We start from the raw sequence: 13844 nt of genomic DNA, 5'->3' as shown, positions 1-13844 counted from the left end.
CTTATCTTTGGGAAAGGATCTATAATCTATTTACCTTCTCTTATCTTATCTAATGTTTTGCATGTTCCTTAGTTTTCAGCTAATCTTTTATCTATTAGTAGCCTTACTTGTGATATGAACTACAAAATAACTTTTTTTCCTTCTCATTGTGTGTTTCAAGACCTAGAAACGAGGCTTATGATTGGCAATGGTAGACAGAAAGGGGGATATATTGGTCCCTATCAGGTCTTTCTACGGTCTTTAGTTCCACCTTTCTTGCACTTTTTACCTTATTGCAGTGACATCGTCGTCTTGGCCACATTCCTTTACCTATTTTGTCCAAGTTATTTCCTTATCTGATTAAAAGATGTAATTTGAATGATTTTTATTGTAAGGCATGTATTTTGGCAAACAGACCAAGCATGTTTACTTTATTTCAGATCATCGTAATAAAATCCCTTTTTTAGTCATTCGCTCTGATGTGTGGGGTCCTTCTCGAACCGTGTCTTTATCTGGTCATAGATAGTTTGTTATCTTTATTGATTGTTGCACTAAGACCACATGGGTTTTCCTACTTCACCAAAAAAGTGACATTTTCTTGTGTTTTCAAAATTTTCATAATATGATTAGGACTCAGTTTGGGGGACAGTCAAAACCTTCATACAAATAAAGGAACTGAGTACTTGGGTGGAGCATTCCCTTCCTACTTAACAAACTATGGCATCATTCACCAAACTAGTTGCGTCGACAGTCCACCTCAAAATGGGGTTGCTGACCGCCAGAATAAACACCTACTTGAGGTACACGTTCCCTTATATTTATTATGCGTGTGCCTCCTCGGTTTTGGGGTGACGCCGTCCTTACTGCAGCATATCTAATTAACCGAATGCCTTCTCGAATCTTAGACCAACGTTGTCCCCTTGAAGTTCTTTTAGGAACAACAGCCTTTACAGTGTCACCTAAGGTTTTTGGACGTGTTGCCTTTGTCCGGAACCACTATGTTCATGGAAAGTTGGACCCTCGTGGATTAAAGTGCATTTTCTTGGGTTATCCTCCTACACAGAAGAAGGGGTATAAGTGTTATCATCTTAGTTCTCATCGATTTTTCGTCTTTATGGATGTTGTGTTCCATGAACAAATTCCTTATTTTTCCTTTACACCTCTTCAGGGGGAGAGTTTTAGTGAAGAGGTTCCAGTGTTAATTCCTCCTTTTGATATTTCTCCTGATATTTCTACAGATGATCCTCCATTGGAAGATGGAGTGACCGGACAGGAACAGCTGGTGGATGATATAGAGGGGGTGATTAGACCTCTAAAGACCTATCAAAGAAAGCAACGAGTGACCCCTTCTGAACCAAGCCAGTTAAAAGCTTTAGTTCCTAGTCCTGAACAATCTGTTCCTCCAGGTGAGTTTGTCTTTAACCCTTCTTCTGATCCTACTTTGGACTTACCAATTGCATTAAGAAAGCAGCCTCAAACTTGCACCAAACATCCTATTTCCAATTATGTTTCATATTAGTCCTTATCCCCAGAATTTCAAAGTTTTATTTCTTCTTTGTCCTCTACTTTTGTTCCTAATACTTAGCAGGAGGCATTATCTCACTCGAACTGGAAGGAAGCTATGGAGGAGGAAATGCAAGCTCTGGAGAAAAACAAAATGTGGGACTTGGTGACTTTGCCCACAGAAAAGCAGATTGTTGGGTGCAAATGGGTGTTTGTGATCAAGCACAAGGCAAGATTGGTGGCCAAAGGCTTCACTCAGACTTATGGCATTGACTACTAGGAGACATTTGCCCCTGTTGCCAAGATGAACACAGTTCGTACTATTATTTCATGTGCAATTAATAAAGTGTGGGGTTTACAACAGTTAGATGTGAAGAATGCCTTTTTGCATGGAGAACTCCAAGAGGAGGTATATATGGATGTACCACCTGGGTATTCTACTACTAAGACTAATGGGAAAGTGTGGAAGTGGAAGTTAAAGAGGGCTTTATATGGGTTGAAGCAATCTCCAAGAGTGTGGTTTGGAAGGTTCCATAAGGCAATGATATCTAATGGCTATAAACAGAGTAATGCAAACCACACTTTGTTTATTAAAAGAGGTGGTTCTCACACTACTCTACTTTTAGTATATGTGAATGATATTGTGTCACAGACAATAGTGAGGATGAGATTTCAACATTGAAGACTTTTTTGGGAACCGAATTCAAGATCAAAGGCATGGGAAAACTCAAATATTTCCTAGGTTTAAAGTTGGCATATTCTGCTAGTGGTGTTATCTCTATCTCAGAGGAAGTATACATTGGATCTTCTTGAGGAAACGGTGTATCTCGGGATTTCGGTGGTTTTGGTAACCCCCAAACCCCCATGTTTCGGTGAAAAATCGCACATTGCTTACAACAGTCCCTAATCTACTTGGTGAATCCGTAGAATGTGATTAGGTCTAAACCTAGCGTAGACAGTAGATTCCTGCCTACGATGGACCTGCTTGGTAGTCGGTGGTGAGCATTGCCCAGCAATATCAAGTAAGAAGAAGATGTCCCTTATTAGCTTCTCCTCTCTCAGAGTAAGTCAATTCCCTCCTTTATTCTTCCCCTAAGAAGGTATATAGATGGCTGATCAGCCTTACAGCACATGTACGAAATATGAAATAAAATCCTAAAAGAAACAAAACACAAAAAAAAAAAAAAAAAAAATAAGGGGGGGGGAAAAAAAAAAAAAAAAAAAAACGAAAAGAGGAGGCGCCGCGAGGGGGGGGGGGGGGAAAAAAAAAAAAAAAAAAAACACCCAAAAAAAAAAAAAAAAAAAAAAAAAAAAAAAAAAAAAAAATTTTTTTTAAAAAAAAAATAACCAACCTTAGAGGAACCAAAAAAAATATAAAAAAAGAGGAGGGCCCCCGACGGCGGGGGGGGGAAAAAAAAAAAGAAAAAAAAAAAAAAAAAAAAGAAAAAAAAAAAAAGCCAGCCCAATGACTTAGGTAACACGTCAGTTACCACGGCACTCTTTGTCTTCAATGTTGCCTTTCTCGGGATATAGTCCGTATCCGTACTCGCAGTAGGTAGCTTGCTACCAAACCTTACTCGGTAGGTGCACTCACTACAGGAGCTGTAGCGTGACAAACTCGTTGTATGGACGGTAACACTCACAGCGCTTCGCTTCACTTGCTTTCCGGACCCGGCGGGAGTGTACCGTATTGTTTCCTTTCAGTCGAGTGGGCCTTACGTTTTGCTTGCTTGGCTCCCTGTCCGCTTGCTTTCATGTACATCTTCTTCTCTCCTGGCTTGCGGAGTTGTCTTTCCCGTGTTCCCGCTCCGGACAACCCGAATGGTTGTCTTGACTCGAATGATCGTTCGCTCCCTTTCAGGGCCTTGAGTGGAACCGAGCTTGCAAAGCGGCGTGAAAGCGCTTAGCCGTTAAGAGCATCAAGTAAGTCTTCGACTTCCTCTGCCGGCACTCTGAAAGGTATTCTTTATAATGTTAATAAGCTAGTCCGAAGCCAGTAAAATAATAAAAAAAACCATACTTATTGCTTGGTTTTAGGGAATAAGGCCTTATGCGTGTGTGCGCGTGTACCGAAAGAAATGTGTTCTATGGCCTCGGAAAGGGCTGAAGCGACAACGCTTTCTCTTACGATAGAAAGGGGAAGCGGAAGCAGAAGCTGCGGGTCGTCGTGTTAGTGAACGCATAAAAAAGAGTGTCATCCGAGACAGAAGCTAACGAAAGACAGCGAGCTCAACGAAACAAGCGGGGGGTAGCAACTAGATTAACGCGGAAAGGGAATCGGTAGGTTACCGCTCAGCCTTAGCTACTCCATGAAACCCAAGCTCGGTCAGCAAGGGAAACTCGGGAGAGGGAGCTATGTATTCCGTCTCTCGGCAAGGGAAGCAAGCGGAACCGCCTTGCCATCGAACTGGTCTCTGCAAGAATTTACCCGAGCTCTAAACCTTCAGGTCAAGGCTCGGGGGAAAGGTGCTAGTCGACCTTACAGGTCTCAAGGCGCCGGTCGGACTTCTCCTCCATGTCCTTGAGCTTGAGCCTTCGGTGTGCAAGACTCAGGTCATATGTCCCTTGAACACAGAGGGAGAATCGGGTATTGGTTCTATAAGGACACATGTTCTTTTTCATGTCTTTATAAAGCCTATCGGGAAAGGAAAGATTTCTTGCAAAAGTAAGGAGCGCACAACGCTCATTTAGGATGCAAAAAAGATAGGTTAGACACTCACTGAAAGGCAAAGAGTTCCGGTCCGAAGCTTTTCACTTCCTTTTTCGACTTCAAGATGTGGATCATTCGATCTTTGAAGGTTGCTATGAAATTCCTGCTAGCTTAGAATCCTTCTTGATTATCGATATGCTTGCCCTTTACCTAGCTGTCTGGATTCCATTTCGAGATGCGTTGATAAAGCTTTGATAGGAATCCGGAATCCTCAGCCAACTTACAACTCTCCGTTGGTGTGCTTTCGCAAGGTCTCTACCTTCTTTCTCTTTGGGTTTCCCGATAGGGATTGGGATTGATAAATAAAATTTCGAGTGTCCTTATCAAAGATCTCTCGAATCCGCTCTGAGGGCGGGGAGTGAAGGAGCGAAGCGACAGAGCGAGCAAAAAAGGAGAGAACGACCCAAGGACATAGAGAGGGCCTTGAGACCCTATGGGGTCGGCTAATCCGTGCTCTTAGTCAATAAAGAAGGACGGACGGTGCGCAATATGAACTTCTTTGGCGTCCTTCGGACCGAGGACCAAGGTTGAAGGGTTTCTTTCCGAGGTTTTATACCATCTTACACGTTGGGTGGCTTCCTTCTATCTGTGGAACCCGACATTGATGGGTTTTGGCCCATGTCCGCAACGAAAAGCCTTCCAAATTTAGGATTTCAGAAAGAGAGAGCCGCGACACAAAAGGAGGTGAAAACCGAAAGACATGGAGGTCGTAGACCGAAGTGACATAGGGAAAACAGAGGGGGCGCAGCCCGAGGAATGGTCGAAGACCTTCAAACATGAGGGCGAAGGCCGAAAGAAAGGGAGTGGAAGGGATACGGGACCTGAGTGAAACCGCCTTTTTTGCCTTTCTTTGAGCTCGGGGACAAGTCCGACATGAAAGACTGGTGAACTCTTTTTCTGGTCCCTTTCTCTGCGGAACAACATGCCCTTGGGATCTTTGCTCGACTTAAAGTTCGGGGTAGCTAAAGCTCCCTTTTATCGGGACGTTTTTCCACGGTCCAAGGTCACGGAACAAGTCCATGGAACACTTGACCCTAAGGGTCCCGCTTAACACATGTCGCATATCTTTGGCACATCCCCTGACGTCAATAAAATAGCATAGACATAGATTGATGGACAAGTGCCAAATGCCACATAAGAAGCTTTTATTGACCCTTTCCTTCGTCACCTGTTCCTGCTTGACTTTGTCCGCTTACATCTCATTCTCGTTGTCTGGGGAGGCTTTTGGCCACACGCTCAAAGGGATAAAAACCGAGGGCCTTAAGGTTCCACTCGTCATAAACTGACGAGCTTCGGCGGGGCCTAACTCTGGAAGGTTGCTCTGGTTACTTGGAAGGTGAAAGCTCAGGGTGGCTAGAAGTGAAGTCGGATAGCGAAGAGAAGACTTTTGCACTTTCTACGCTTCAAGGCAAGCGAATCGAAGAAAAAGCACTTCTCATCGGAATAGGAAACAGTCTCAGGGAAAGCGGCAGGGGTGTAGGCTCTTGGAAACCCGGACACTGCTCCTGCGCAATCAGAGAAAGAAGAAAAGTAATCCATCTCCACATTCTTAAGGCGAACCCCTAAAGGTAAGTTCACTTCGGGAATCAATACAATAAGACCTTTTCACTCTTTTCCTCTATCTGTGTACCCCCCTAGTCTCCCGAAGGTGTATTAAGTAAGGGCTTTACCCGGACCGCAATTCTTGACGTGAGAAAGGAATAGCGTAAGGTCCGACCTTTTTCATCTTGTGGGTAAATAAGCTCTTAGGCCTTCCGTCCGTCTCCGGCTGTGAAAAGCATTGGCAGTCTAACTTCGTTACCCTTCTCCTCGTCTTAGGAAGCTCCTTTCTTTAATATAAAGAAGGCTCGAAAGCAAGCGTAACGGAGCCCAACTAGCTCACTACGACAACGAACAAGAACGACTACGCTATGAGTGCTCGCTTTGCATAGATAGCATTGCAAGCTCTTATAGTCGAGCAGTGCTCACTAGTCAGCTCACTAGTCAGGTTGATAGGAGATGAAGTTCCAGTAGGTCGCCACTCCCTTCTTTGGAGAGGTCTTCCTAATCCGAGCTTCCGTCGTCTCTTTGAAAAGGAAAGAGTTACCATGCTTAGCAGCGGCGGCCTGATGAACGCTTGTGTCAGGTCCAGTGTGTGCTTCCAGTTTGAACCCGTCCGCGGTTAATGAAATGACGCGATGGGGCACACCTGCCTCTTCAATTAATCTCACTACGCAGTAATAGAGGATGGAGCAAAGCGGACCAGAAAGCAAGCAGTTTAGCCTTCGCGCGAAACAATTCTTTTAAGCGAGTGAAGTCACCCTTAGAATAGGAATCGTTTTAATCACAAAGATCTATTTATTTAAAGATGCCAATAATCGTCCTTGATTCGTAGGTAGATGTTTTGCATAGTCTAGTTTTGTAACCAAGTCAGTAGCCTTTCCTTATGATCTTCTCCTCGTTTTCATTGGGTCACGAAGGCTTCTTCAGCCTCTGTTCTAGCTTCCTTCCCCCGCCGTATGTGTTCATTACCAAATAGCGAGGGTCGGACAATAAGTAGGCGCTAATTTTTCTCGGGTGGAACTTTCCGCACTCCGTCCTAGGGGAAGGAGCGGAAGTCGAAATCCAATCTACGGTTCAATCTCATCAAGGCTTTGGTTGGGGGTGAGCACTGACTTTCTTTGTTATTATAAAAATAAAAAGCCATCTCTTGTTAGTGGAATGGCTAGGTGAGCTGGAAGAACTGGGCTCTCTATCCTTGTTCACTTCCTAACAGCCTTTATGCCGCATCAACAGTAAAGGGACCCTTTGTCTAAACAAAAGGCAGAAGTCCCACGTCAGTCTGATTCTGCTTTCACTCTTCTCAAGGAAGGAGGCCACCGGGAGGTCTTTGCTTTTCCTGTTAGAGATGCTAGTTTTTTGTAATAACTGCTCTGCAGATGTTTTCAGGAATAAGAGAAGACGGTGCTCTTTCATCAGCCCTTTGGCTATTTGCTTGCGATAAAAAAAGAGTGAATTGACCCGAGCCAACAACTCTTGTTTTTTCTGACCCCTCAGATCTCGATCATCACTCTACGATGATAGTGAAACTTGAGTGAGAAATTACATAGATAGACATCTTTCAAAAAAAGGTGTCTGATCCCATTTCTTTGGCTTTCAACTGAAGCCCTCATATCGAGTTAGCCTAATCAAAGCCGTAACTCCAGTAACACACATATCCTTTTCTCAAAGTTGAAAAGTGAGGAGCGAAAGCAACTCGACTCTAAAGGAGAGGAGCGACTTAGATTGAGAAATTACACCATGATCCCTATTTTTTCGTAAGACTTTGGATTCTGGGTCTCCGTTTTTCGAAACAATTCGAGGAAGGAGAAGAGGAGTTCTTCCTCTTCTTTATATATATACACAATTAGATGAATAGCCGCATCGAATAAAGGAAGTAAGAGGAACGAACCATCTGGCTGCTCAATGAGGAAGGCCTCGCCTTTGTTTTTAGAACAGGCGTTCCCTGTTCGACGTTCGATTGATTGGGGCCGGGCCATCGGAATTCTACCTACTGAGTAACATGGTTCACACAAGGACGGGACCAGGTAGCGTACCCTGTAAGGACCTGTATGGTACCTACCTACGGTTTCATGCTTCTCCTGAGCCCTCCCGTACTCCAGTCCGGGAAAAGGTTATCCCTTGTGTAACGAATCGCTTCTTTAAATAGGAGCTTCCTCCCCTGCCCGCGAACCCCTCCTCTCTTTCTTTCCATTCTCAAAGGGCGTCTTATGTGGTCTGGTCCGCCCATTAGTTCTTCTCTATGGTTTCTTTTTAGATTTAGTAGAAAGCCTGGTTTAAGCTTGGGGTGTCCCCATTTTCTTCATACTCGATAGAAGCGCCGAGAAAGGCCAGTCGGCGAGCCCTACGGCTATTTATTCAGCCAATTGCCTCATTAGGCCCGACGTAGACAAAGAGGTCAACGAGGTCTTTCATCTCTACATTGCAACCATATCAGTCTTTCTTTCTGAAAAATTGCCACTGCCTTCTGTGTTAAGACTTCATTGTATTCCGCGAAAGCTTCTTCTCCCACAAGCGCCGGGTTCGGATCATTAGGCTTTGCCCAACCTCCCCTCAGGGATCGCGGAGTCAGGTAGATCAACTACTTGTACATATCTCCTGGCAAAAGAATATCCCCTCACTAAACCTCAAAATATCCCATCCCGAGGTCTTAGCCGAGACTTGGCTTGTAGCCTTTTGGTCTTTCTTTTCTCGTTTTAGTAAAAGGCCTCCGGCCGCAGCAAGGCTATCTTTAATTCCAATTTTCAATTATGGAAATGCATTCCTCTGTATTCTATTGTGCTCAGCGAACGGATAAAGCCCAGGATGGGAAGTAGCATCTCTTTCGGAGTTGAATCGGGAATCCTACTCTAAATAAGAATCGAATCACGGGCTCTCAGGTGGCAAAGGTCTTCCTTACCTTACCGCTTTCCAGTCATCCATGCAGCTCCTACAATAAAAGGGTCTTCGGCCAGCTTTCCAGAAAGAAAGAAAGGAATTACTAAATACAGAAAGTACTTAAGGTAAGGCTATTAGGCATTCGGATCTTCCGTCCGGAATTCCGGAATAAAGAATGACTTAAGAGAAGTTGAAAGTTGAGAAGAGGAAGTTGGCTTTCTCGTCAGAGGGAAGACAAATAGCGTATCCCTTTCAGAAAGACCCTTTCTTCTTTCTTTTCTCTTCTCTTGGTCAACGAGAGTTTTTTGCTTTCTTCTTTCAATTGACTGCTCTGGTTCAGAAACTGTCTCCACATTGAAAGTGAAACATGTAAAGTGACGAGATATAGTTTGTGATCTTGATTGAGTCTTATTCTCTTTTCGTCGAGATTTCCTCGGTAAATGTAGAAGATCGAAAGATGGGATTCAGGAAAGTAGGAAAGGATCCAAGAGGAAGTCGGGTTGCGGTGAGCCCCGCCCAGCGGAGACGACCAAGGTCTAGTAGCGCCGGTTCTTTGACATGCCCAGGTGATCCCTTCTGACTAAGTGACGAAAGCTTGAACTCGAGTTAAATCTTGTCTGAGTTCAGATGAGAGGATTGGGTTCGGTTTCAGTGAGATGTGTTCTCCGTAAGTTTCCGCGTCAAGGAACAGACAAGCTCTCAGGGAATAATCTCTTTCCCCCAAAAATGGTTGATGCAGTGAAGGTTTTTTAAAAGTGAAAAGACAGAAGGGACCTCGTCTAACTTTTCTCCTGATGCTGAGTCTAGCTCACTTAGGGGTTACTTGCCTTTAAAATTGCAGCCTTTCTCATCCCAAGCACAGAGAAGACGCCCTTGGTCTTCTTTGTTGGTGGGACAGTAGACGGTGTTTGAAATAACCATTGTTTGCTGCTATTAAATCGAAATTTAATAAAAAAAGAAAGCTGTTAACGTAGGTCGGATCCTAGCGTCGATAAATGCTTTCCGACTTGAATGATCGAATCGATTCCACTTTTCACTTTGTCGAGATTGGCTTGGTCTTCAGTGTACCAAAGTACAAGATCGAATCGAACCCTATAGGCAGGCTAAACTGTCCGTCTTCATGGCCTCAATAAGACTCAGTATTCTACCTACTGGCCGAATCACTTTCGCAGCACGGAGTATACCTCAATCTTCGTTAGTTCCGTTTCGGCTTTTGCCCCAATTTCCCACTTCCTCGTGAGGCAAAACCTCACCACACTACACCCCACTACACTAAACTTGGGGAGGACCGGCCGCTTTGCTTGTCTTGTATCTTCGGGATACGAGTTGGCAGTCTTCTTTCAGAAAAGGTGAATCTAACAGTATTCTGGAGCAATTCGTTGCCGACTTCGTTTCTAGTATGGCTTTGGCTCTGCCTCTAGCTATTCTTGTCGGCATTAGGGCTGGCGAAATGATGAATCAATTGAATCTTGAAAATATGGACCGAAAGGTCACTGACTTAGCAATAGATGTTGTTAAAGAAAAGATATACTCGAAACTAGTAATTCTGTTTCGAGTATATCGCGATACTACTGTAGATGTGAGCTTACCAACAGGCGCCGGAGGCCCAAGAGGTAATCGAGCGTCTGTTTGATATTGAAGAAGGGTTACGTCCCCTTTATCGAGACGAAAGAGTAAGCTTTCTAAACAATGTTTATTGTGATCTTATGTCTCAGGGAATGGAAAGTGAGTACTTTCTCCAAGTTATACAATTTCTTGGAGCTTGTTGAAGTTCTTTCTTTTCCAAGGTCACGGGATATGCCTAGAAGCAAACTCAAAATAGATCGAAGTCGAAGGCAGATAGAATAGAACTGGCACTAGACATATTGACCACTGGAGTACCGAGAGTTCTTGTTATTGCGTACGGGGAAAGCCTAAAAAAAGGGTCCTCCTAGAATAAGAGAAAGATAATCTCAGACTTACTCACAGCTCTCTCTTTACTTTAAGCGAACCCTGGGGCCGGACCCCTTTTCTTTTTTAGGAAGGAGGGATAGTAGAGATAGAAATCAAACTCGAAATGCATAACTGCGAACTAACATTTTCTGGCATAAGATCAGAAATCCCACTGCTGGCTCGCAAGGAGTAGGAACTCTTTCTCGCTCAAAAGCAGAAGGATGGGATCTAACCCTTCTTCCCCGGCCCGGCGGGAACTGAGGGATGGATCTGTTGGAAATACAGCATTCAAACAAATATAGAATATAGACTGGTCTGTCTTGTGTCCGACTTTTTGTTTCCCGCCCAAGTACATGATACATCGAAGTCAATTTTTTTTTTTTTTTCAGTGTGTTTGATTCGTTCGATACCGTAACCTCCATGGTTATGTAGCTCCTATGGGGTTCAACCAATAATAGAAGATTGTTTGTCGATTTTAGCAAGCCAATGCCTTAAGCCCATCCCAGTAGCTCGGTGGTAGAGCGGTCAGCTATTAACTGAATAGTCGTAGGTTCAAATCCTACCTGGGAAGCTCCCTCCCTGTCCCTAGGGGGATATTAAGGAGCGGAGAAGACTATGGGTCGCTCACTCGCCTACAGGTGAGAGAATAAAGAAGAGTTCACAGCTTCTTTATAGCTATTCTTGTTCCCACGAAAGAAAGAGTGAAGAGTCGACATTCACCACAGAACAGAAAGCATAGTCACAAGGGCAAGCGAATCAATTCTGGTGAATGCTTTCTCTTGGCTATATGGTTCATCCGGGGGAGAGATCGAGCTTCAAGAAATAGTGAATGGTCTTATCAATACACAAATGTATAACTCCCCAGGAATTTCAATTGCGCTTATATTCATCACTGTAGGAATTGGGTTCAAGCTTTCCCCAGCCCCTTCTCACCAATGGACTCCTGACGTATACGAAGGAGTGCGGTTCGTTCGAGAAATTCCTACCTCTATGTCATCTCTGATCTGAGGCAAATAATATGCCGACTCCAACAATGCCCGTGTGCGCCGTTGTCCTGGGTGACCAGCCCACAACGTGTCGTGGCACTCACGGATCAAGTTCCTCCGTAGGTTATTCCACTTCGGCGCATATATCCTCCTCTATCATTAGCCCGGTTATTCCCTTTCTTTCTGGTCTAAGGGGTCGGTAAGATAAAGTATTCCTTGAAGGGTGTTCAAAGAAAGGGCACCGATAAGCCATCCTGGGAAGGCTATGGGAATGAAGGAGTGCACCGAGTTGCAGTAAATCAAGGCTATGGCAACAAATGCGCCTTCGGGCACTACTCTTTTTTTCGGATATTTCACTTAATTAATTATAACTTTCTATATATTACTCCTTATTTCTTTCTTCCATCCGCCTATTATCTGACTACCCTTTGTTTAACTCAACAACAGCAACTGACTCTACGCCCGCGCTTGGTTCTCATGCACTAGGGGATGAGGCAGGCAGTTAAAGGGCTTTATTTGGCTCCTGGAATCAGCTCAGGTTCACCCTTTCTTCCCACGTATATTAACGGAATATCTGTGACACAGCTACCTTGTTCACCGAGATACCATTCCCTAAATGGGTCCAGGGCAGCAAACCATAAGCAAGGAGTCAGAGAGGCTCAACAAAGCAGGCGCGTACCAAGCCAGATTGGATAGGCCATTGATCTAGGCCCCGTTCCTGGGAATCTTTCCTGTTCAAGGTCCGTGCCTATGCCAGCGGATAGAGCAAGCACAGAGATTTTGTCGAAACCAAGTCTGAAGTCAACGTTGGCAAGCTGGGATTCGATCCACCCTATCGAGCTAGGGAGGGAAAAATCCATCCAATGACTAAATGCTTTTTCTCTCTCTATTGCCATTGGGTTGTCGCCCGCGTTGACAGATCGAGTTCTCTTCCGTTGAGTAAGTGTATACGAACAGAGCGCCACAGGGCAAAGGTCAACCCTGCCATCAATAAACGGATAAGCAGAAAAGAAGGGCAATGGGAATGAAGGCCATCTAAGCCGGCTACGAAGGCTCTGGCCGTGGACATTCAGGCTATACGCACTAATGGCAACGAAGGCAGGATAGGATAAGCAGGAAAGAATCAAATCCTTGCTTTCATTAACTAGCGAGCGAACCTGACATTGATGGCGCCGGTACATAAGCCAGATCAACTGGATCAGCTGAAAAGCACTCAATCCCGTTGATGGTTCAATCATAGATAGCAATCTTCCTTGAGAAAAATGGCTTAAATTGCCATCTCGCTATGTCTCATTAGGGGACACACAGTATCTTGCTTTCTTCTTGCCTATCGAAGCACGAAATAACTGCGATAGGGAAAATCATTCCACAGAAGTGTTTACTTCTGTAGCATCAATTCACTTCGGGCAAGAACCGGCTCGCCCTCATCTTCCAAGCTCAGACAAAGCCGGAGCCTAATCCTTTCGCTCGGGACGGCTGACTTCATCCACAAGCTTTCTTCGGCGCCTTTGGTATCAGGCAGCAGAAGGGCTTTTATCTGATCCATCGATAGGGCTCTCATGTCTGTCAATCACAGTTGCGCTGTGGTTCAAGGTGAGTGGTCGATGTTGGCTAAGTTCCCCTTTGCTTTCTCTCGTCCCTGTCAGAGCCAGCAATCCAGTCTCTTCTTATCGTCATCCTCCATTTGTGAAGGAGAGCAAAAGACTGGAGTGCATTTACTCTTTCCTCTTTTCCTTCTTATGGACTCCCCCCCCTTGAGTCAAGCCAGTGGGAATGCGAGATCTCTGCTCTTTCCTTCGTATACGAATCTGACTAACAGAAGCTATCAGACTAGCCTCTTCTTTCCTTACACAACTATTTGTCCAACAAAGCGCTTTTCCTACCTCAGTACACTCGAAACTGGCATCTAATGCCAGAATAAAAGACTTAAATAAAGGGACTAAAGCGGGAAAGAAAGAACCATCCGTTCGTAAAGGGGGTGCCATCCTTCAGTCTGATTCTTTGTCTTTGTGGTAGCTGGCTTTGCTTCTTTTCTTTGCTATTGAATTTGCTATTTCAGGAGTAAGGGCCCTAAGCCAGCTTTCCAGGCAGGAGTGGATGCATACACGCCTTTTTTAGCCTTATGCGCCCTTGGTTGTTTAGTTAGTGCAGTTGAAAACCGCTGAGGTTGCCTTTCTTCTTGACTGCCTTCCTTTCTTGCTATAGAAGTAGGAGGTAAAGGCGAAAGTCTATTAGGGATCTGATGCCGGTAGCTGGGATCGGATCAAGTCAAGCCGTACCAGTTCGGTAAAGAATAAATAAGGTTTTAGGGCGATGGC

At 44.6% G+C, this 13844-nt stretch overlaps 1 protein-coding gene and 1 non-coding gene across 2 annotated transcripts in view; both read left to right on the top strand.

Moving 5' to 3' along the window:
- LOC149017611 (uncharacterized) overlaps positions 1-2295 on the top strand; it is an 81707-nt gene extending 79412 nt beyond the window's left edge. Inside the window, exons 23-24 of the mRNA XM_089153023.1 lie at positions 1218-1385; positions 2135-2295. Coding sequence (XP_089009149.1) covers positions 1218-1385; positions 2135-2295 — 329 coding nt within the window. The remainder of the gene's footprint in view (positions 1-1217; positions 1386-2134) is intronic.
- Positions 2296-11039: 8744 nt separating this feature from the next.
- Positions 11040-11111, top strand: TRNAN-AUU (transfer RNA asparagine (anticodon AUU)). Its single transcript has one exon. It is a non-coding gene; the product is annotated as a tRNA-Asn (tRNA).
- Positions 11112-13844: the final 2733 nt, after the last annotated feature.

Source organism: Hakea prostrata, chromosome 4 (genome assembly GCF_041222555.1).
Source record: "Hakea prostrata isolate BN-2017 chromosome 4, UWA_Hpros_2, whole genome shotgun sequence".
NCBI lineage: Eukaryota > Viridiplantae > Streptophyta > Magnoliopsida > Proteales > Proteaceae > Hakea > Hakea prostrata.
The sequence above is the reverse complement of the archived record's forward strand: the minus strand, read 5'-3'. Positions and strand labels throughout refer to the sequence as shown.